At 36.2% G+C, this 20,834-nt stretch overlaps 1 protein-coding gene across 2 annotated transcripts in view; it reads right to left on the bottom strand.

Moving 5' to 3' along the window:
* Positions 1-19,868, bottom strand: part of DR1 (down-regulator of transcription 1) — a 112,154-nt gene extending 92,286 nt beyond the window's left edge. The window contains exons 1-3 of one of the 2 annotated variants that reach the window (XM_053920070.2): positions 18,948-19,868; positions 9,541-9,704; positions 3,623-3,800 (exon numbers count right to left, since the gene is read on the bottom strand). In XM_053920070.2, coding sequence (XP_053776045.1) covers positions 3,654-3,800; positions 9,541-9,704; positions 18,948-19,167 — 531 coding nt within the window. In that variant the 5' untranslated portion in view covers positions 19,168-19,868 and the 3' untranslated portion in view covers positions 3,623-3,653. Of the gene's footprint in view, positions 1-1,695; positions 3,801-9,540; positions 9,705-18,947 lie in introns of those variants that run through there. The other variant, XM_024565483.3, reaches the window with a different exon arrangement.
* Positions 19,869-20,834: the final 966 nt, after the last annotated feature.

Below are 20,834 nucleotides of genomic sequence, written 5' to 3'. Positions count from 1 at the left end.
TAGTAAGTACATAATACTACTGTATCAGTAACAAGAACAAATACTTTTGCTTTTATTTTTCTCTTGTATGATATTAAATAAGAACAAACCTGCTGTAGCAAATATAACACATTTGGTATAATTTAGGTATTTTGAGAAATCCATTAATAGTCTTAAGGCCACTAGACGATTAGAAATTCATTATTATGGTACACATCAAAATGGTGCCTTCTTACAAACATTTTGGAAAACTAACAAGTAAATACTAAAACTGAATACATGCATATCCCATAACCCAGTAATTCCACTCCCAGGTATGTATCAACAGAAATGCATATACACACTCACCAAAAGACTCATATAAGAATGTTATTCATAGCATTATTCATAATAGCTCAGAACCAGACATTTTTCAAGTACCCATCAATGGTAAAATGAATAAATTTTGGACATAAAAAACCAGGTAAATTAATAGAAAACTATTCAGCAATTAGAATGAATGAGCTGTAAATACATGCAACAATATAAATGAATCTCACTCTGGAAGCTGAATAATGCCCTCTGAAAAAACCCACAACCTAATCCCTGGCACCTGTGGATGTTACCTTACACGGAAAAGAAGACTTTGCAGATGGGATTTAAATTAAGGATCTTGAAATGGGGAGATTATCCTGGATTAGAGAGGTGGGCCCTAAATCAGAGTCAGAGGAAGATTTGACTGTAGAAGAAGAGAAGAGGATGTGGTGACAAAAGCAGAGGCTTTGAACGTGGAAGAAGGGGCCACAAGCCAAGAAGACACACAGTCACTGAAAGCTGAAAAAAGGCAAGAAAACAGATTTTCCACTCACAACCTCCAAATTCAGGAACCAACTGTGTTTATATGTTGACTTTGGCCTAATGAAACTGACTTGGACTTTCGATCTCCAGGACTGCAAGAAAATAAGTCAGTGTTGTTTTAAGTCATTAAGTTTGTGGTAATCTGTTACAGTGGCATCAGAAAATTAGTACATTCACAAACATAATAGGCAAAAAAGTAGTATATTATGTATGACTGCACCTACAGAAATTAAAAGATAGACAAATCTAGTCCATGGTTTTATTAGTCGGAATATAGTCACTTCTGGGGAGGAAGAAGAAGACAATGTTAAGACAGGAACAAGAGGAAGGCTTCTGGGAGGCTCATAATGTTCTGTGTGTTGGTCTGAGGGCTGACAATGTGAGGATGCTAACTTTGTGAAATCCCTTATATGTGTATTCTTCTATGTGTATGGTACATGCAGTTTTAAAGTTGGTGCCTTTTCAACACTTACCAATCTGACAGTCGGCTAAAAAAGACAGATAAATATTCAAGGAGGTGGGAAAAACACTCACTGAACAGTAACTTTATTTCTCAAAAATGCTAATGATCTGTTTCACTCTCTAAATGATTAAAAAAATATCAACAGACAGATTAGTGACTTTTAAATGCTAAAAAAAAATGAGCTAACAATAAAACACTGCTTTATGAGCTTTGTTATACCTGTACTCTAGGACTATAAATTACCAAAATACAAGTAAAACCCCATTTTCTAAAATAACAGTAAACAAAGGAGAAAGTCAAGTACTACATACCAAATGATCAAAATGTCTTTTGGGCCTAAGATTCCTGAAACTAGCAAAAATGTTAGTAACAGAAACCTGCCATTAATCTATATAGATCATTAAATATAAAAACAATTTATAAAACACATCAGAATTTTATTGCTTGAAGAATACAGCATATGAAATCACAAGAATGTCCAATGCAAAGTCACTAGGCTTCAAACATATAATACATTATCAGATGCAGTAAAATATTAATTAACCTGAACTCTGCATCAGAAAAAAAAGGTATGGAAAAATATCTAGGTTGTTTACTTAAGAAACAGATATACTTAAAATAGCAAGTATAAGGATGTTACAGTACAAATTAGAAAAGCCAACACTCATTAACTTATTGTTTCTCAGACTAGACTACCTTTGGTACTTAAACTTTAAAAAAAAAAAAAGATCCTTTCTACCTTGTCCAAAACACTTCATAGAGAGAATATTAACTTCAACTTAAAAACATGCAGCAAAATTAACCTTTTTCTGGCATGGGGAAATTGTATTTAATAAATGTATAACGATATTTCACTTTTTCTAAAACTGCAAAATATGATTGTTAAGAAATCTAATACTTGTAAACTTTACTTACTTAGCTCTCCAATTAAAATTGGAATCCTGGCAGCCACAAACTATCCTTGGGCTTGGTGAATATAGAAATTTAAATGATTTGGCAACTGACAAAGAAATTCAGATTACATCATACTATCTTAAGTGGCTTTTCCATTCTGTTTCCAAAATACAAACAAGATGTCATTTCTTCAACACATTGGATTCCTATAAAAATCACTACCATACTTTAATAGAACCAAATTAAAGCTTCCTCCCTTTTAATGAGCAGGTTGAAACTACTTTTTATGTTTCATATAGGACTGATTCGTTATTACATGCTTTTGAAAACAAAACAAATTATTTTTTAAAGCTATCGCTTTATGATGGAGACAATGATGTCATTTCAAAGGAAGCATTGGACACTGTAGGACATCTAATCAAGAAAATGTAAGAGTAATGCTAAAAACAAACAGTAAGTAAACTATAAGTTAAATTACAAAAAAATCCCTCTTTTATAGCAAGCATGCTCATTAACTTCCATTTCTTTCCCCAAGCAAAGGTTTGAATATTCATTAACCTCAGTTAAACTGATGGAACCTAGGCAACTGTTTCACGAGTTCCAATAAACATGAATAGACTAAGCAAGTAATACTATTGACAATTATTGGAGTGAAATAGTAAGAATCATGACAGTCCTCAAAACTGGACAGTCTTTGAAATGTGATAGTGTAGCTCAAGATGAATTAAGCCATAATAAAACAGTAGTTTTTATCTCTACATAAAACAAAAACAAAATTGAAAATATAACCCACCAAATTTATACAACTAGTATAGAACAGACCCCCCTTCCTAGTTTCTGATGTTTTGTTTTGAAATTCTTTCAAACAAGTATATCTATCTGAGTGTGTATGTGTTGCTGTATATATATACATATATATATACATATATACACACGCACACACACGTAAAATACGTGTGTGTGTATATGGCCTATAGATATACTCATTTTAAAAGACAAAAAAATCAGCTATTACAGAACTGAAGTCTTTTTTTTTCACCAATCTGATCTAATGTCTACTGCACTGCACAGCACCCCCAACCCAATAATTTAAAATTCCCAATTTTTAGTTTAGTTAAAAGGGCAGAGGAAATGAAAAATGCAGATTTAGAATTTCTATATAAATTTCACTATATTTTTATAAACTTGAAGTTTCCTTTAACACTGTTTACTGATCAATAAAGGACTCGCTGCTATCTAAAATCTCATAAACACCATTAAAAATTCAAAATTGATATTATACTGAGCCTAAATTTTCAACAGCTCAAAGAGACAGTTCTTACATGAACAGCACACAATAAATGAAAGTTAACAGCAGACATCCCTAGAATACCAGTGGCAAGTCCACCAAGATGCATACAGAATTATAGATAAGCATTTCTTTCACTGTTTTCTTGTGCAGGGAAAAACATAGAGGAAACAGAACCTCAGCTGGTGAATTTCAGATATCATCATCATCTTCTTCATCCTGAGAAGATCCTGCCTGGTTAGATGCACTCGCTGAGGCAGCAGCAAGCTGTGCTTGTTGGGCAGCTAGCTGCATTTGAAGCCATTCTTGCTGGGCCAGTTCTGCTTGTTGCTGTCTGGCCTAAACACCAAAAACATATAAACAAATAATTTTTTAAAAGCCCAGAACATACACACTTTGGTTAAATGTAGATTAAGTCAATTGCAGACTGAGTCATCAAATCTGAATATTTCCCAACTGCGATACACGGCAGCCCAAAAGGTTTACAGTTGTGAGTACACAAAACTAAGTTTATTATTGTATTATTTATTAATTATTATGTTATTTTCCGTATGAACTGTAAAGCTACTTTTGCCCTATGCTGTATAATGTTGTACATTTGCAGACCAAGAACTCTATGAGACTCATTCTCTTATAGATAGTCCCCCTTTAATGTCATATAATTTATGACCTTTAGTTCAACTGAAGAAGCTGAAAAAGTTGACAGAAAAATCACAATATTCTCTCTTTGGTTCCTTTACCTGTTTTTCTCTCCTCCTTTTGTTTCACTTGATTCTTCTGTCCTCTCAACTTATGATTTTGATGTAAACATTTTTTAATCCACAACTGTTTTGGTAGTTCTGAAGCTCTCTAGTACAGTACCCCTAACTCTTAGGGAAAAATACAATATATAAATGTAATAGCTATCTTGATATCTCTTTGGAGTTTCTATCATAGCTAGTGATATATACATCTCTGTAAATATACATCTCTCTTTTTCTGTCCCTGTCCTTCCTTTCTAAATACACATATGTGTACACCTCACACACACATTCCCATATACACATTAGTGAAAAGACACTTACCAAGTACTGAATTTAAATGGGATAGTTAAAATCCATTCATTTGATATATCTATCCTCTAAACAGAGGTGTCAAACTCATTTTCACCGGGGGCCACATCAGCCTCAAGGTTGCCTTCAAAGGGCCGAATGTAATTTCAACTCCGTAACAGTTAAGGAGTAGTTACATTTATACAGTCCTAAAATTATTTCAGCCCTTTGAAGGCAACGGCAAGGCTGATGTGGCCTCCGGTGAAAATACGTTTGACACCCTTGCTCTATAAAAACCAGAGGATTTTAGAAACCAAGATGCATACATATGTGGCACATGCACTGTGGCAACAGATAATAATACTCCTTCTCAATTTACATGCACTGCTACAACAGCTGAGACTCTTTCCCAATTTATTTTCATCCATTAGCAGAAAAACTCACTGAAGGGAAAAAATAAATATTCTTGAAAAGATCATATAACTTCCCATTAAATGCTAACAAAACAATGCTTTCTCTCCCTCTCTGACCTCTCTCACAATTGTTCCTTAAGCAGGGCTCATACCCTCCTTTATGAATGACCATTTCCTAGTCATCAATACGCAAATCAGTCAGGCTTTCTTGTTCTATTTCGCATATGCCATAATTCTCTATGCATTTCCATAGTTTGTTCTCTAATTATCTAATTATATTATCTTTTTTCTCCACTAGACTTGAGAACAGAAGCTGTTTTCATATTCATTATTAGATTCCCAATACATAGGACCCCAGTACCAGTATTTTCTGAGTGAATGGTTCATGAAAAAACCATGATGCACAGCGTAAGCGCCACACGCCTAAATTTTCTTAATAATCTGTCATGAATTTATTATCCAAAGATTCTTAGAGGAGAATTCTAATCAGATCATTATTATACTTTTAAAAATCATTTAATTGTTACCATTTAAGTCTAAATTTCTCAGCCTGTAGTTCAAGGTACTCCAAATTACTCCCTACTCTAAATCTACTGCTCTAATCTTTTTTTGTAGTATGTACCTTGTACTAAAAAAAAAAATCTAGAACATAAAATGTTTCCCAAACATACCATCCCTCACATTTCTGCTACCTTTACTCATGCTGATATTCATTCTCTTTGAAATTTCCTGATTTTTACTTACTAAAATCCCACTCTTTCTTCAGATTAAACCAAAATATTATTTTCCCATTAAGCTTTTTCCTGATTCCTCCCAGTAACATCCAGGTAGTCTAATCAGGAGGTAGAAGTAACACTAGGTAGGAAAACAGAAAAAATGTAGTATTTGTTAACCAAGTATAAAGTTGTTAACTAGCTAAGTAAAACAGTAAGAAAAAAACACTAATGTATCATGCTGGTGGCAACCACAGAGAGCAGCCACCAACCCTCAAACAGAGGGAACAAGGGACAAGCCTGGAATTTTTAAAACTCAGGAGCTTAGAGGAGCAACCCATGGAACTAAAATTCAGACCTCTGAAAAAGGGGCACAGATTGACTGGTACTAGAATCTTTGAGCTTGGAGGAGAGCCCCAAAGTTTGAGAGTCATCCTTGAAGAAGGAGATGAATGTTCAGGCTGGTTCTGTAAGTATTAGAGAAACTGCAAACTAGACTCAAGTCCTGCTGCAGGAAAAGACTGATATAGCCAGGATTGCTAGCTTGCTCAAAGGAACTCAAAATGAACAGGAAGTAAAAGAAGTCCAGGTGCTGACTTCCTCCTCCAGCCTGGCAATCTCCCTCCACAGCCCCCTACTGGCATTAGAGTCTAACAGCAGTCAGCCAGAAAGGAGGAAATGCGGTTTGGGGAGTACTGGGCCCTGTCACAAAGAGCAGCATTATAGAAAGGTGGGTTTCAGGCTGAGACAATTGCTTAGTAACTGGCACACACCCATACCCCAAAATTGAATATGACGTCTCTGTACTTGGGTTCTGTTTATATCTTCCTCATGAGAGTAGTCAGCCTCATATTACTGTTGGTAGTGTACCTATATTATACCTCCCCCGCAAAAACTTCTTTTATTTAGGAAATTACAAACCAGGCATTGTCTCCAATAACTACTTTTCCCATTTTTATGAAGAAATATGGAAAATAGTTATTCTAACACACAGGGATATTACTTTTATGACAGGAATGCCCAGAGTTCAAAATAGACTAAGAGTGCTTCACAAAAAACATTTTAAGAGTTCATAAGAAAATTGTAGGGCAAAATAAATATATGAATTTATCAACTTAAGAATACCTATTCTGTGGCCTAACTGATTATAAATACATATAATTTTGTAGCACAGAAAAAACTCAAATAACATCAAGTCTCTCCATAGGTTTTATTGAAAAGGTGCATAATCTCGCAGTTTATTCAATGATCTGCAAAGGCATGTACTGGTTATATTTAAAATTTAACTAACTTTTAGGTACCATGGACCCCTATCATCTTCCATACTTTTCTCTCCAAACATGAAAGCATTCCTATGCCGTCAATATCATTGTTGATTGATATTTTATTTGTATTCATTTCCACAAATTAAAGTTTTCAATAGTATTAATTCCAATTTTCTTTTCCCCTCCTGCCTCTTACCCAGTCCATCCCAAGTATTTTCTTTGTGAAACTGGAGTATAAGAGATAAGTAGGCATATATTTCCTAATTCATTTCTTCTCTTGGAAGTTTTTATTCTTTTAAGATTCTCACTTCCACATACTAAAATGTCTCATTTATAATTTATAGTTAACTTCTATCTTGATTTTTAATGTTTCCCCCTTTCCAAATAATTGCTGCTAGTAGTGAAAGACAGCCTGAAATAAGGCTACTATTACATATTTAAAATAAAGTCTAAAAGAAGACATGAAATAAAAGTGATGAAAAGATGCTGTATTTACTTGTTAGTTCCTTTCAAATTTAGGACTTAAGTACTGTGCTCTAGGGAAGAAGTACTAGGCAGCTGCTAAAATTCTACTTCTGTTAATTTTCTTCACTAGACCAAAGAATCTTCACACATAGATCAGGACAAGAAAAAAGGGTCACAAGGAGGGGGAAATAAAAAGCAGATGACAAGGAGAAAGAGTAAAGATACATTTTTCAGGCAGTCAATTATTTCTTTCATTCATCTTTTTGCCCTGGAAAGGATAAAGCATGATCCACTTAAGAATTCCAAAATAAATTTAAGTAGATAAAATGGTGGCTAGAGTATTAGCACGGTATTATAGAAAGAGCACAGGTTTTGGAGGCAGAAAATATGAGTTTGAATCAAGACTCTAACACTTTCTAACTGTATAAACTTCCCCATTTTATTTGTTTAACTCAATCCTTCCTAGTAAACTAAGCTCCGTAATGGCAGAAACTATGTGTCTTTTGTATGATGCTGTAAGCCTTGCACTTAGCTCTATGTCTGGTAAGTGGAGAGGACTTTAGTAAATATCTGTAGAACAAATGAATGAATAATCTCATGTAAGTTTCTTCATCTCTGAATCTGTTTCTTAATGTATAAATGGATATAATAAAATTTATATTATACATAAAAACTCTAGAAAGTGCCCTGACCAGATGGCTCAGTTGGAGTGTTGTCCTGAGTACACCAAAAGGTTGCAGGTTCAATCCCAGTCGGGGCGCATACAGGAGGCAACCAATTGATGTCTGTCTGTCTGTCTCTTTCCTCCCCCCATCCCCCTCTTCCCGCTACCTTCCTCTCTCTCTGAAAAAACAAAATAAATAAACAAACATATCCATGGGTGAGGATTAAAAAAAAAAAACTCTACAAATATGTTAAATATGTAACAGCATCTTTTTCTTTTCATCAAATATTTAATTTGGTACCCTCCAAGTGATCTGCAATAGTAAAGAATCAATAAATGATACTCATTAAGGGTTTTAAAAAAAAATCATTGCTCCTTTGTTACTTTATATTCATATGGGTTATAACACTGTTTGCATGTGTTCACAAGTGCCCCAAAGACTTACAGACTTACCATGTATATTCATAGGTTATCTCATAGCTTGTTGTGAGGATTAAATAAAGTAATAGTTAAATTACTTGATAATTAACACATGGTTAGAACTCAATAAATGTTAGTAATCTTTTATTTTCTTATTACGGTGCTAATCTGGAATAGATTACCTAAAATGACACTTCCCAGTTCTAATAGTAATTTACAGTAATAGGTAGGAAATCTTATTTCTATTCAACCTAAAACTGTCTTTCAATTTCAAATGAGAGGCTAGATCTTAGTAGGGAAAAAAAACCAGCCTCACTTTCTTCCTGTTTTGTTTGTTTGTTTGTTTTTTAAATAGGGGGAATATCAGTACTTGGGTACTAATCCTTGACAAAACTATATAAAGCAAGAAGAAGTTTTCTCCTTTTCTCCGCTCCACTGGCCCTTCAAAAATATTTTAAGATTAGTGTTTTAAAGGTGTATTAACGACCTAATTTAAGTACATGGTAGTTGTAAAGTAGATGGTAATCTACTTTATATAATTTCCTTATATGCCACTCATCATAAATTTTGACCGAGTACTTTCTCACCAACCCATCATTTTCTTTTTTAAAGTATATTTTTATTGATTATCCTATTACAGTTGTCCCATTTTTTCCCTCTTATTCCCCTCTGCCCTGCACCCCACCTCCTACCAGCATTCCCCTACTTCAGTTCCTGTGTCGTACATATGAGTTCTTAGGCTTCTCCATTTCCTATACTATACCAACCCATCATTTTAAATCTTAAGATTATTTAGGTTTAGTAAGTAATCATTCTGTCTGGGGAAAAAAAAAAATCAAAGTAAAATCTCAGTAGTTATTTAGAGTCAATTTCCTTAGAAAATAGGTTGCTACAAATATTTACTACTTTTACGTGAAGTAAATAACTGGCCTAATAGAGTCAAACTGACCATCCCTAAACACCAGACTCTGTGATCAAATAATCAACCACAGGAAAAAAAATCCTCTGGGGTATGTTGATTTAGGAAATTATTTAAGAAACCAGTCTTATTTCTATTAGCAAACAGGGTTAAGATTCAGATGAAAATAATTTAAAATGCATCACTTACTTTTGCAAATAATTCCTGTTGCTGCCTCAATAACTCTTCTTCAGGAATGCCAAGGTTTTCCAAACGAGAACTGGCCTTTCTTCTTTTTAACGCTACAGTCTTGCATTCTTGTAAAACTTCTTTTACTTCACTAATATAAGAGCCAAAGCCCAAACTTTCTAGGGCTAGGGAAATGAAAATATGAAAACATGAAAGAATGATAGAATATAACTTATCCTCTACATATGGCACTTTAAGTTTTTATGGATTTTTTTTGAGGAGATTGTTGTTTTCTAATAATTTTACCTATTTTTTAGTTGCATAGCAATTATCAGGATGGCAATGACAAAATATTTTATTAACTTTCTTAATATGAGATTGGAAATTAGTTAAAACTTAAGAAACATTTTAAGGCACAAGTCTCCTTCATTTTTCCCTTTCTTTCTGACTAATTTTTAAAAAACCAAAGCACTTCTTGTGAGAAAAAAAAGTCCAATTTAAGAACATGTAACTTTAGTAAGAAAACGCTTTTCCTATGCCACTCATAGTAAATCAAATATCATTAAGTCAATCACTTCCTCAAAGAATAGAAATAAAGCAAATATTTGGAATATATTTATTAATATATGCAAATTGTGCCTTTTGGCTTAGAAAAAGTAGGTTTTGGTAACACATGCTCTAAATTTCAGGATAGGATGAAAGAATAGATAAGTTCTTTTGTCCAATATACCAAAAGAAACTATTTTTAGCAAAGACACTCAAACTGCCAAGTTAAGAAATACTGGTGGAAATAACTTAGGAAATTCAGCACTTATATTCAGCCAACAAGTTTCTCTTGAAAAATAAAGCTTAACAGGAAACACTATTAAAACATTTCAAGTGTTGTGGCAGAAAAACTGGGATAAAGGAAAATTATAAGGATAGAAGACATGTTAATAAAAAATTTTTTTTCACATTTTGAAAAAAAGTTTTACAAGAAAATTCACTCTTTAATAAAATGCTTTCTATAATTGAGAAAAACAAGGCATAAAATTTCCTTTTGGCTCATGGTATTTAAAATTATATTGTATAATCCTGTATGTTGACTAAGACCCTAAAGGCATATTTTGTTTTCTGAACTAATGATGAAATAGAGATAGTGAAAAACACAGTAAGTGAACTTAATTTAGTTCATCAGTTCTTGTTATCTTTTAACAATTATGATGAACCAGACTGGCCCTCGGTAAAGAAGCCCTAAATTCTAACTTCAGGGATTTGTTCTTCAGGGAGAATACCAAATATACCTTTACAAACCCACATTCCCACTGTAAGCTGTGGTTTTTAAGACATTATAGCCCTAGCTGGTGTGGCTCAGTGGATTGAGTGCCAGCCTGTAAACTGAAAGGTTGCTGGTTTGATTCCTAGTCAGGGTACACGCAGGCTAGGGTTGCAGGCCAGGTCCCCAGTTGGGAGTGGGCAAGAGGCAACCTACCAATGTGTATCTGGCACATTGACGTTTCTCTCCCTCTCTTTCTCCCTCCCTTCCCTCTCTCTAAAAATAAATAAATAAAATCTTTTTTTAAAAAAGACATTATGAATGATTTCAACTTTACTTCAAATGTTGAACTAGTTTAATCTTCTTTAGAAATAATCTGATGCCAAAGAGTACTATTATTTGAATTTTAATTCAGTTAACCTACTGACCCCACCTTGCCACCCAGAAAACTTCAGTAACGCATTATTCTGATTTCTGTATATCAAATTAACCACTGTATAATTCTTGGCCTGAAGGAGCTCGGGGTATAGTGGGAAATTAAGTGAAGGTCAGGAAGCCTGCATTTTTTACTTGAATTAACAGACTGATTATTTTTTAAGTGTTAATGCTAGATGCAAATGTTTTTTCTTTTTTCTTTTTTAAAGGCACAAGCATTATAGTGTATTTTCAAAAATACTGACTGGAGACTATACTAAAAGAAGCCAGTGAATGGTTTAGGATTTCCTGCCATATTCTACAGAAAATCTTACTTCCTTAGCCCTGTACCAAGATCCCCCAGGATGTAGCCCACCAACCTTTCCAGCTTTATGTCTGCCATTATTAAAACCCTGCATACTTCTACTAAATCTGCTTGCTCAGTGTTTTCCAGCAGGCACCAGTTCCCACATTTGTGGTGACAGTAATGCATTCAAGGCCCCGATCAAACTCCATCTACTAATTAAGCTTGCTTGATCCTCCTAGATAGAAGTAATTTCCCCTTTTTGAAATCAGATAGATGTAGAATTTCAAACTTGGTTGTCACTGCATTTGTATTGTAGGACCTTGGTTATGTTGCTTAACATCTTTAAGCTTTAGTTTTCCATCTCTAAAATGAGAATAGCATTTGTTCCATAATATCTTCCTACAACCAGAAACAATATAGTGCTTAAGCACACAGGCCCGAAGGCTGTCAGGGACTGACCCCCAACTTCACCTCATATTAGCTGTGTGACCCTACAAAAGTTTCTTCACCTTGGCCTCTAAAATAAGAATAACATTATCTGTATCTCAACAGATCAGGTTGCTGTGAAGAATAAATTAATATAAATAAAGAGCTTATAACAGAGAGTGGCCCAAGAACAAAATAAAATATTCATTATTATATTTGTATTAGTTCTAGGGTTATAGGAACCAAAAAGCAATCGATTAAAGGCATTTAATACAATGTCTAGTACATAGGAGTAACTTTAACTGACTTAGACCATGTATTATTCATATTTATTTTCCTCTTACATTTGAAAGAGTATCCTAATAAGGATATAGGACCTAAGTAAATACATAGTTATGCATTATACACCTAAGTTCATGTTGAACAAGTATATTTATAATATAAAATATTAAATTTACAAAATTAACAAATGAACACAACAGAGAGACACCTCTTTGAAATGTTATGAATTACTAGACTAAATATTTTTAAAAATTCATTCCAAACTACCTTTAACCATAGAGGCTGTTTTTTAATAAAAATTAAAAACTCACCTTTAAAAACATCTAAGGTTAAGAGCACTGCTTTCAAAAAAATATACACGTAAATCCAAGGTTAATATTTAATATTATTCAATGACCTGCTATATACAAGTACTGTATTCTTAATAAAATGGTTTTACAGGAGCAGCCATAAATTTAAATTAAAAAACTGAATTCACTTTAATCCAAATTTTAAATACACTTTGGCTAACATATTAATTAGCTGGATATAGTAACTTCTAAACAGGGAGATACATTACATCATTTCTTACCATGTAATAGTAATCATTCCCATTTTACACAAAGGAGAATCTTAAAGGATAAAGGAAATGGCTCTTTTAAGAAGGGTCACTGTTGATTTTTATGCAGATTATTCAATGCACAACAGTACCATATCTAAAGAAGGCCATTCATACTGTAAACATCATAGATTTGTATGTTTACAATATAATGTTATAATTTGTATGTTAAAATGTGCTTTTTCTACCAGACGGTAGTAAAGGTTTTTAAGGAAGGAGTGCCTTTTTCCTAATATGTACAAAGGGACTTTATGAATTGTTAATGGCCCTGGCTCTAAGGACCCTGGAGTAAAAGCCAAAAAAGAAAAATAATTTTTAAAAAATTTGTGGATAAAACACACACATTACTTGTTCCTCAGAGGTCTGGCTACTACCCACTGCCATTTATCTTAAAACTATGCCTACAAAAATGCATGGTATATTAGGGGAAAAAATTACTTTTCAATTTGAAAGAGAGATGTTAACAAAATACCCACTTAAGGGAAAAAAAAACAACTTCCACCAGTAATTATAATTGTAATGCAGGCTTATTGTACAAAAATGATGTAATCTTGAAAAGTTTTGTAATAACAAGAATTTGTTCAATTTATGAACTTTATACTTAAAAACATAATGCATTTTTCATTAAAAAATATATAAAATAACGTTCTGTAATTTCTCTATTTTAGTTTGTATGTTGGGAAGGGAGGGCTGTGATGTAGTTCACTCAAAATACATTAAGAAGGCCCTGGCTGGTGTGGCTCAGTGGATTGAGCATTGGACCATGAACCGAAAGGTCGCTGGTTAGATTCCTGGTCAGGGCACATGCCTGGGTTGAAGACCAGGTCCCCCATTGGGGGTATAGGAGAGGCAACTGATGGATATATCTGTCACACATTGATGTTTCTCTCCCTCTCTTTCCCCCTCCGTTTCCCTTGCTCCAAAAGTAAATAAATAAAATCTTTAAAATATATATATATATATTAAAAGGATGTAGGCCAAAGTGACTTTTTGGCTCATTAGCCTGGCAAGGTTTCTGAAGACCCTTAAGAACCATGTCCTCTATAGTATCACTACTCCTGGAAATTAGGGACAATGAGAGACTTACAGCAGAGCCAGAATCAAATATCACTTATCTTTATACCCTTAGCTGTACCTAGCACAGTGCCAAGTACATAGTAGTATCCAAAAGTAATTGTTGGGTAGCAGAAGAAAAACAAAAGATATATCAATTTTAAGAAAAATAGTAAAATCCTAACTTGAAAAAGTACTGATTATGTGATAAATTATACAGTGCAAATTACATGTGTCTCTCAGGAAAAAATATCAGTATGGATGATTATTTAGGCAATACAGTATCATTCTCATTCTCATTATTATTATAACTCTGCAATCACTCAGATCCTCTGATTTCAAAACTACTTCACATCCACTTTCCAAAAACAGACTTTGGTTTAGGCGAGAGCAAAGCTACTCAAAGAGCAGTCCGTAAACTTGTGCCAGAATTGCTTGTAGCTTTCTGTGATAAGTTAAGCATGGAAAATCAAAGTAAGCATTTAAGAAACTTCACAGCAAAACTGTAACTATATGAGGTGATGGATGTGGTAACTAGCCTTACTGTGGTACATTTCACAATATATGCATATATCAAATCATTACATTATACAACTTAAACTTACACAATGTTATTACATGTCAGTTATATCTCAATAAAGGAGAAAAAAACCTTTATATAGCAATTTGACAGTAATTTTATGTCTATGGAATGTAACAACAGAAAATATAAACATTTATTTATACCTTTTTTCTTATTTTTCTAGTGATCCATTTTTACTGTATTTTACAAAAGTTCCAGTATGAGAGGGACTAGAATTTTTAAAAAGGCACTCAACATAGATGGCTTGGAGCAGCTCAACTGCTGAAGAAGCAAATCCTCAAAGACTTTTTCAAACTTTCCCTACTTTCAGTTGCTATTCTCATAAATGTGAAAAAAATGTAGCAAGAAGTTTAATGTGCAGAAAGAAAATAATATACTTAAAACACTTTACTTCAAGGTTAAAGTAACATACTTTAAGGTTAAACATAACAGACTTTCAGCTTTGTATTTTAATCAGAAACACTATATGAATTTTTAAAATTATTATTTATGCCGTGGTTGGTGTGTCTCAGTGGACTGATCGCTGGCCTGTGAACTGAAGGGTTGCCAGTTCGACTGCGGGTTCAATTCCCGGTTGGGGCACATGCCTGGGTTGTGGGCAGGGTTCCCAGCTGGGGGCAACTGATATGTCTTGCACACTGATGTTTCTCTCCCTCCCTCCCTCCCTTCCCCTTTCTCTAAACGTAAACAAATAAAATCTTTGTAAAAAATTATTAATTATTGTAACATATTTCCTGTAAGGTTCTCAACCCTGACTCTCAGTAAATTGCAAGTTATACCTGAAACCATTAAGTATTATTTATACATAAATGGGGAAGCATTTAACAGATGTGCCTAAGGTGAAAGACTTTCCAGTTCCAGAACGGGGAGCTCTTCACTCTCAATGTCAATTCTTTCCATAATGTAACAGAACATGTTAAAATTCATTGAAGAAGATGTGTTCATTGAAACCAGTAATGGAGTAAAAGGAACACTTTAGAACTCCTGCTATTTGTCTATCTGTGATCATCATTATGAAGTCTATTTTCTTAAAACTCAAAATAAGCAAGACATCTAGAAAAATATTTTAAATTTAAGTTTAAAGTTATAGTATTTCACAGATTTACTAGCAATAAAATTACGTCAGCTTTAACTTGAGTTTTACATAACTGATTCAAATGCTTAATTTGCTCTGACAGGATAAAGCAAAGTAGCAAGTGAACAAGTGAAATGTCCTGAAGCAAAGTCTAGCTCATTAAACTTATTACTTATATCTCCAAACTTCAGCCCTGATCCGTGTGGCTCAGTTGGCTGGGCATCATCCTGCAAGGCCAAAGGTCTGGGGTTTGATTCCTAGTCAGTGCACATGCCTGGACTGCGGGCCTCTGAGAGGCAACTGATCTGTGTTTCTCTCACATCCACATGTGTCTCTCTCTCTTTGTCCCTCCCTTCCCCCATCTCTAAAAATAAATAAATAAAAATTTTTAAAAAATCTCCATACTATTTTTAAATGAACATTATTATTCTACTTGGACATATCCTACATTCCTAAATAATCAATGCTGACAGAAAGTATAAAAAATGTTGTATCTACCATGATTTATGTAGCTTTCCGGAGTCAGTCTGTAAAACCACACTTTAAACACCTAAAATGTACACACATTAAACATTTCTTTTTTTTAAAAGATTCTACTTTTTTAGAGAGAATGGAAGGCAAGGAGAAACAGAGGGAGAGAAAAATCAATTGGCAAAAGATACATGGATGGGTTGCCTCTGGTATGCCCGTAACTGGAGACTTGGCCTGCAACCCAGGCATTTGCCCTGACTAGGAATCAAACTGGCAACCTTTCAGTTCATAGGTTGACGCTCAACCCACTAAGCCACACCAGCCAGAGCTTCAACATTTCTTTAAAAAAATTTTAAGCTCTCAAGACCCCCCCAAAAAATCTTTAAAATGATTAAGTAATATGAAACTAATGAGATTATAAATATATAAAATCTATTCCCTAACTGGGGAGAATTTTGGGCAAAAATGGTACCTTATCCACTAAACAATGTCAATGTTACAAGGGGAGGAAAAGGTAAATTTATAAGACTATAACAGGTCAATACATGATTTTTTAAAATTAATAAATCATACTCAGTACACAAAGGAAATGTTTTCACTGGAACTTCTTGACTTATCCCATAAACTGAATTTATCATGCTCCAAGTTGAGGCATTTAACACACTGCTTGCTACAGCTGCACTTTTATTCCATCGTGTCAATCAGAAATCTAAATATATCCTAGAAAAGAATAAACTCTACCCAAGATGACAGATTGTAATGTGTTATTAGGTTTTTGGAACGATCCTCACTTCTGTGGTATAAACAAATGTTTAAGCAGATCCTTTAGAAATTTTTTGCAATTTTCATCAGAAAGGCAATGTTGATAGAAGAACCTTTTTTTTTTGAGTTGTAAAAGGAAATTATAGCTATCTGTGTTGGATAATCTCGTGAAGGACTGATGACAACAATCACACATACAAAGTAAAAATAAAAACACAAGAGGAAAAATAGACAAATTGGCTTTTGTTTTACTTGCCAGGGTATTCAGCATACCAAGAAAGTAGGGGGGGAAAAAGTAGCTTAAAAATCAAATATGGCCCTGGCTGGCATATCTCAGTGGATTGAGCATGGGCCTGCGAATCAGAGGGTCACTGGTTCAATTCCCAGTCTGGGGCACATGCCTGGGTTGCAGGCCAGGTCCCCAGTGAGGGGAAACATGAGAAGCAACCACACATTGATGTTTCTATCCCTCTCCTTCTCCTTCCCTTCTCCTCTCTCTAAAAATAAATAAAATCTTTATTAAAAAATCAAATACGCTTTTTCCTAGGGATTTATTTTCTCCTTTCGTACTAAAACGAAAATGGCAATATATTTTAAATCTACCTTCCACACATCATTAAGGACCAGAATGAATCACTTATCCTTTTGTCAATATTGACAGTAAAGTATTGGATATGGGGAGTATGAGCAGATGTGTTCTCTACTTCAGAACAACAGGAAAACCACCCTTTAAAAAGTTAAATTATAAAAATAAAACGGCAGACATCCACTTGTCTACCGAAATGATAAAGATTAATCATGCCTGTTTTTCTTCAAAAGCAATCAAGAAATTGATAAAATTGGATTATTACAAGAGACAAGTTATCACCTCAAGTAGAACAAAACTTTTTTTTTTTATAACAGTACATATAAGCACTTCCCAAAACATTATGACTAGGAAGTATGTCTCCCCATCCCTAAAACAAATAATCAGAATGTGGTCTTCAAGTCCCTAGTATTGGACTAAATCCTTTTTAATTTAAAAGAGAAGAAATTGTTGAAACTTTCAGAAGTGCTGTTCAATGAAAGCTTAAGTGTATACATCTAAATGGTAATGGCAGCAGGAAAGAACACGGAAATGTTCCATGAAAAAAATCTCTTACAATCTATTAATAGAGGCTTTAAATATGTATCTCCAAAGAACAAGGGAAGCTACATAGAAGGAAAAGAAAGTAAGAAAAAGAAAGAGAAAAAGAATATTCACACTTTTTTTTACAGAACAGAACTGGAGTGCTTTTGGTAACTAGGACCATTAAACCATTTTTATTGAAGTTTTTTATTTGATTGATTGATTTGAGAGAGAGAGAGAGAGAGGGAGAAAGGGTAAAGAGAGATGGAGGGAGGGAAGGAGGAGAGGGGGAGAGACAGAGTGAGAAAGAGAAAGACAGAGACAAAGACAAAGAGACAGAGTAATCGGGTTTTTTCCCCCTCACTTATTGACACATTCATTGGTTGATTGTTGTACTGTGTGTGTACCCTGACCCCGGATGAACCCGCAACCGTGGTGTATCCAACAGGGTGCTCTAACAACTGAACAACCCGACCAGGGCCATTAAACCATTTTAAAAGCAGGAAATACGCTTTGTTTTTTCAACACCAATAAATTTCACAACGCTGAACACAGTCATGTTAAGATTTTTTTTACTCGTATGTTCAGAAAATTCAACTTTTCCTCTAAACTAGTGAAAAGATCGGTGAGGAAGGGGTGCTGTCCCCACTCCTGCTAGAAGTTCCTGTCTGAATTTTAATTTTCCAAGGGAGCACTTCTGGGTTCTTTTCTCAGTTGTCACCGTCTACGTTTCACTTTAGGCAAGCGATTTCTCAGTTGTCATGTCTAGGTTCCACTTTGGCCAGGCAAAATTCTTGTTTCTTCGGCTTACCTGGCTGTAAGAAAATTAAACCTACTACCAACACTTTACCTTTGGGGATGTTAGCTGACCTAAATGCTTACAATCCGTACTGGTACTTGCTGGATGAAAAGTACCACGAGAATACTACACAGGGATTTTCTTAAGGTATCCGCTGCCTCCATGTCCGCGTGGCTATTTCATTTCCAAGTACAGATCACGGGAGAGGAATCAAGGCTTTGACATGCACGGGTGAAGCGACTAGCAAGCTGTCTCCAGACCCTCATTTAAACAAAATCCCACACGTAACACTTACCTTGTATGACATGCTCTGGCGAGATGGTCTTTTTTTCCGATTTGTTGCAAATCTCATTGGCTTCAGAAGATATAAGATGAATGAATTCAGTGCAGCAGTTCACCACCAGCTCCCGGGCATCGTTAGCCACCCGGACATTTGGAAGAGTCTCTTTGATCATCTTATTGATAGCAGCTCTGGGTATAGTCAGATCATCATCGTTGCCAGATGAGGAAGCCATCGTATCTTCCTACCTCTTGCGCTCCGTCTTTTAAAAACTCCCCAGGTCTGGTCCACTACTCCACAAAGATTTTTCAAAAGGCCGCCCTCAGCGTGATCCCAGAGGCGCTGTGAGTAGAGGGTGCAGAAAATGAAGGGGAAGGGGTTGGCACTAGAGGGCGGGTAACACCCGTTTGTGATATTTAGGGCAAGGCTGGGAGGAAAATCGTGGTCCGAGGATTCTGGGGACAGCACTGCCCAAGTCCGGAAAGGAAAGCGAGGTGGTCAGGAATTTCAGCACCGGGGAACCACCTTGGTGTATCCTCAGAGAGGAGGGCGCTGTCGCCTAACCGGTCCCCAACGGCGCCGGAGCACAGGCAAGGTCTAGGGACACGGGCCTCGCTGCGGTACCGGTCGGAAACACAGAGGTCTTGGCTCTACACAGCCCGAGCCCCCGCTGCCGCCAGCAGCCGTTGCCGCCGCTCCGGCCAAACCATCCTTCAGACACCCACGCCGCCGCCTCACAACATGGCCGCAGCCGCTGCTGGAACCCGGGCGGGCGCCTGGGAACGAATAGGGACAGAGTCAGGCACAAGGGAAACGGCACTGGAGGCCGCCGTGGCCGTTTAGCCCGAACGCAGATCGTGGAAGCCGAAACCGCGGCAACGGTGGTCTCTCAAGAGGCCAGGGAAGAAGGTTTGGGGGAAGCCTCTCCCGACACTCTTTGCGCTACCGGAAGCCTCACCTCCCAGTCCCCCCTCCCTTCCCGACTGAGTTCCGGGCGTGACTGCCACCCTTCCCCCACCCGCGCCGGCGGGAACCGCGGGACCTCGCGGCCCTCTGCTTCTTCCTGCCGCGGGCCCGGCACGCGGCCTACGATCCTTCGCCGGTACGGAGACCGAAGCCGGGCGAGCGCGCGCCTCGCGGTATCGGAGAGCCTCGAGCGCGCGCTTGGCCTGGGGCTGCTGCGCCAGACTGTGCTTCGGGCGGGTGGATCGTCTCAACAGCTGAGGTCTCGAAACCCTCTCTCCCCCAGCGATGTTCTGGGACAAAGGAGCGCTGGATTTCGTTAAAAGAACTTTTTGCCGTTCCTCAAAGAGCCGTAATTGGGATTGAAGAAAAACGAGGCCAGGGCTCTGGGGAGAGCAGAAGCCCACGTGCCTGCCTGTTTCTGCAGTCCAGAGGAAAAGCTTTTGATGGTTCCTAGTAGACGTTATCGGGATCAAAGATCTCAGTGGCCCTCCACAGTTTCATTTTATGGGAAACAAAACATGCAGAGAAGTGACTTGGCGCTCCCAGTCCCTACTAATGGCTAAACCGGAAACTAGGAACAAGATACTGTGCAGTGGAAATAATGCGTTGCGTACAATGAGCCATATTAAGAGGTTCCAACTTAGCCATTATTCATGGTGTATTGCACTTCGGCTTCTGGAGAGGGGGAAAGAGTGTGAAAGTAAGCAGCTCTGAGCTTTGCGTCTGTCCAGAGTGACTATTAATATCAATGTGTGTCAAGTTCTTCACAAAAATTGCATTATTTTTAAAAAATTAAGCTTGTCCTATTGTCATTTGGAGGAAGAGTCTATGAATAGTGGGGTGTGGCAATTTCTAAAAAGCAAGTCCGGTTCCATTTAAATCAGTTTGGCACTTTAGTTAACCAGATACATTATTCCTGATACATTGGACAGCAAC

Source organism: Desmodus rotundus, chromosome 3 (assembly GCF_022682495.2).
Source record: "Desmodus rotundus isolate HL8 chromosome 3, HLdesRot8A.1, whole genome shotgun sequence".
Taxonomy (NCBI): domain Eukaryota; kingdom Metazoa; phylum Chordata; class Mammalia; order Chiroptera; family Phyllostomidae; genus Desmodus; species Desmodus rotundus.
The sequence above is the reverse complement of the archived record's forward strand: the minus strand, read 5'-3'. Positions and strand labels throughout refer to the sequence as shown.